The 3887-nt window shown below is 49.0% G+C and overlaps 1 protein-coding gene across 1 annotated transcript in view; it reads right to left on the minus strand.

The window, feature by feature from the left end:
* Dcbld2 (discoidin, CUB and LCCL domain containing 2) overlaps positions 1-2989 on the minus strand; it is a 52314-nt gene extending 49325 nt beyond the window's left edge. The window contains exon 1 of the mRNA XM_013024183.1: positions 2402-2989. Coding sequence (XP_012879637.1) covers positions 2402-2621 — 220 coding nt within the window. The 5' untranslated portion in view covers positions 2622-2989. The remainder of the gene's footprint in view (positions 1-2401) is intronic.
* Between the last annotated feature and the right edge of the window lie 898 nt (positions 2990-3887).

Genomic DNA, 3887 nt, shown 5'->3' on the forward strand with positions numbered 1-3887 from the left:
CTGCAATGCTTGGTAAGAAATGTACGCATTATCCTGCCCATGCAATTGTAACCCCTCTGTACAGTATGTTCACAAATAAAATAAAATAAAATTTAAAAAAAAGAAACATTTTTTTCACAGTTTATTTTATTTTGACTACAAAAATTACAAACAATCTGGAAAGTATAAATATCCTGAATTCTACAATTCTATCACCAGAAGACAACCAATTGATAGGGCTAGATGCAAGTGGTAGAAGCTTACTTAGCATGCAACTTCCTGAGTTTAAACCCCAGCACAAGGAAAAAACAAAAAGCAAACAACAAAACCCAACTCTTTCTCATAGGCCTTCTTACAGGGTACACAGGACACCTTGTTGCCTTCTTAGATGGTATACACAATACCTTGTTACTAGCATTATATCACATGGACATTCTCATTATTAAAAAGCTTTACACTTGTTTTAAAGCACTGATCTTTTTTTTTTTTTTTTAATGTGAGGGAAGACCAATAACCCCTCAAGCAATCTTGTGGGCTGGTCAGATTAGCTTAAAAGGATTCCACTGAAGACTGCATTAGGGTAAGAACTATATTAAGGAATTCACTTCTTCATAATTCCTGAATTTTGACTTTGAATGTTACCTGTGCTTCCTTTATCAACTTAGTAGGCAAAGTTTAATAAGGCTAAGCATTTATAACTATGATTTTCTCTTTGCAAAACTCAGTTCATTTTCACTAACGTGTATTCTCACATACCTAATACAGAATGAGGCAAAAAGAAATTGACTAAATCAAAGTTTACCCAACTTAAAAGGATTTTTTTAAAAAGCTAACATACTAGTCACTAGCATCTATTGGTATTAGTCTATATTGGTATTTGCATAATTATATGACTGTGAAAGAAACATTTGTCAAAATGCTCATGGTTTGAGTAACCTAGGCATGAAAAATTGCAAAACTAAAGCTTTAGGGGCTAGGGAGACATAGAACTGATTCTACACCAGTCAAAGATTTGTTTAAAAAACATGATGTAAACACTTTCAGATATGCAAGTAAGTGAAACAGTAACCTTATAGTGTTTACATATTCCTTTCAAAGTACCATATATTCTTTTGTCTCAAGGACAATGGCATCTCTCTCACCAGGTTGTTAAGAGAATCAAATGAATAATACCCATAAACCACTAAGTCCTGTGCCTCCCACAAAGCAACCTCTGATCAGTATTAGCCAATTCCTTTTCCTAGGAGCGCTAGGAAGAAGATACATAGTTGGGCTTCAACACTTCACCAAGAGGATCTCACACTCTAATATATTAAGTTCTGATAAAAACCTTCCTGCTAAGCATGTAAACTGTAAATTATGGTTTAGAAATGTACATGAATGTTAAGTTACCACACGTTTTCCTTAGACACTACTTTTCCACATGGCTGTCCAAACTAAAATATCTTCTCAATGTCAGCCTCAAGGCCTTGATTCCCTACTTTACTGACACTAAGCCGGGCTTACAGGTTTTAAAAAATTTTCCTAACAGTAACAAACAATCTAGCCTTCATCCTTCTCACTTCAATAAAATGAGAACAGCAATGGAAAGCTATGTGCAATTACTAATGTCAAACTAATTTCAAATAAGGGTAGTACCACTAATCTGAAAACAGCACTAAAAATTAAAAAAAAAAATCAGTCCCCATTGTTTCCATTATGATCTTTCAAGAAATAGGTCTGCCTTCTTCTGAACTAAGTTTCTCAAGGATTGTAGATGGGGAATCGCTCCCTCAGGGCAACAGTATATGCCTTGGGGTAAGACTCACACATTTGCCCAAGGTAATTTACAAACCACCATCCTCAGTAACCTTGAATGTTCAAAGAACAAGCAGTGAGCCCAAGAACAGGAGATCACCATTTCCTTCACTCTCTTTGGAACCTGAGCACTTACAAAGGGGTGATAACCATCGCTACTCACTGGTCTCCAACAGATGTAAGTAACTATTGAATTTCCTGGCCTAGGTATCTGCATTTAATTTCCTGGCCTAGGTATCTGTCCCTCCATCCAGAAGGCTTAACTTTAGGGAGTAACGCCTTCAAAAGTTCTCCCACGCCGCCTCACACCCCCATTTTTCAGTTGTAAGGATTTAAAATCCCAAGAGGCATCATCCCTGGCAGGGTCTCAGGATCCTTCCTAGAGGAATGAATGGACTGCCCCCCCCCCATCACCGAAGTACAGAAAGCATGAATAATTGGGGAGGGGAGGGCAGAGATCCCATCTTTGCAATTCAACCTGCCGCGCTGGGGGGGGGGGTCTCACCGTGCCCACCCCCGGCTTTCGCAGATCTGGATAAAGGACCCGAAGACCCGACGGCTGGGTGCCGGAGGGGCCGCCCTCGGGGCTCAGCTTAGTCGCGCCCTCCCCCGGGGGACCCCTCACCTTGCTGGGCTCCAGCGTCGTCCAGCAGCACGAGCAGGAGGAGCAGGAGCAGGAGGAGCGGAGGCATGGAGGAGGAGGAGGAGGAAGAGGAGGGGGAGCCCGGAGGGAGGGAATGGGAGCCGGAGACCGGGAGCGCGGCCCAGGCGGGGGCGGCGGCCGCGGCCCGAACTCGGGGACACGGCGCGCCGCGCTTGGCTCTCACCACCGCCCGACTCGCCATCGCGGCGGTCGGCGACCTGCCTGCATAGTGCGGGCGCCCCGGAACCCCCAACGCGGCCCCGCCGAGGCCGCAGCACCCGAGGAAGAGGCTGCGGCCGCGGCGGGAGAGGCCGGGGCAGCGCGCGCCGCGCCCCGCGCCCGGACCCCTCCGCCCCTCACCCGCTTGCACCTCCTCCGCCTCCGCCGCTCCTGCCTGCGTCCCTTCCCTCCGCTCCCCGACACCCCGCCTGGAGCACAGGGGGAGGGGAGGGAAGGAAGCTGCCGGAGTCGCCGGGGCTCAGACCTGGCGGGGGCGGGGGGGAGGAACGCGCCTCCCGCACCACGCTCTCCACGGACACCCCAACTCGCCGCCCGCGGCTCTGGCTAGCTGGCAGGCAGGCCTGCCGCTCGCTCCCTCGCGCTCCCTCTCCCGCGCGCTGGACACGCCCCCTCTGCCCTTCTGACCAATCCAAAATCACCTCGGGTCCGTCTTCTTCTCCATCACCCAATCAGCACGTTCTCTCCTCGGTCGACCCGTTAGCTCTCCGACCCATTCCCCCCCAGGCTCACCGCCCCTTCTCTGCTCTCTCCAATCGCCTTCTGGTTTGGGAAGCGTCCCACCCGCCTCCCCCAATCCGGACCCGCCCACCAAGCTGCCGGCTCCGCCCCCAAGCTTCAGGCCATAGCGGCCCCCGCCCTACCCGAGTGCCTGTTATTGTTGGGACTGCAGCCCAGAGAGGTCCCGCTGCGGCGACCCACCGCTTGCTCTGGTCAATGACTTCCGGGCCTTCCCCCATCCCGCCTTCCGCAGGCTCCTCCCGCCCAGCTGCCCTCAGCTCCTCCCCCGCCGCACATCAGGCCACTGGAAGGGGTGGGAAACCTGGGTCCTGGAATAGGAATGACTCTAAGGAGCTCTGTGTGTGTGTGTGTGTGTGTGTGTGTGTGTGTGTGTGTGAGTGTGAGTGTGGTTAATATAAGTGGTGTGTGTGTGTGTGTGTGTGGTTAATATAAGTGTTTCATGGACTTTACTGCCGGAGTTGGCTTCGAACTGTGATCCTCAGATCTCAGCCTTCTGAATAACTAGGATTGCCAACGTGAGCTACTGGCACCAGTCTCTTTTTTGTCGTTGTTGCTGTTGTTTTCCATTTTAAAACTACAGCTGATTGTTGCAGCAACTTTGAGTGGTAATAACAGTTGTATTATTCAATTTTTAGCATATGTGTTTTGTATTTCTTGTGTCCTTTACTACAACAGGGAAATAGGAGAGGGTTGGGAGACGGGGGGTGGT

Source organism: Dipodomys ordii, unplaced genomic scaffold (assembly GCF_000151885.1).
Source record: "Dipodomys ordii isolate 6190 unplaced genomic scaffold, Dord_2.0 Scaffold73, whole genome shotgun sequence".
Classification (NCBI taxonomy): domain Eukaryota; kingdom Metazoa; phylum Chordata; class Mammalia; order Rodentia; family Heteromyidae; genus Dipodomys; species Dipodomys ordii.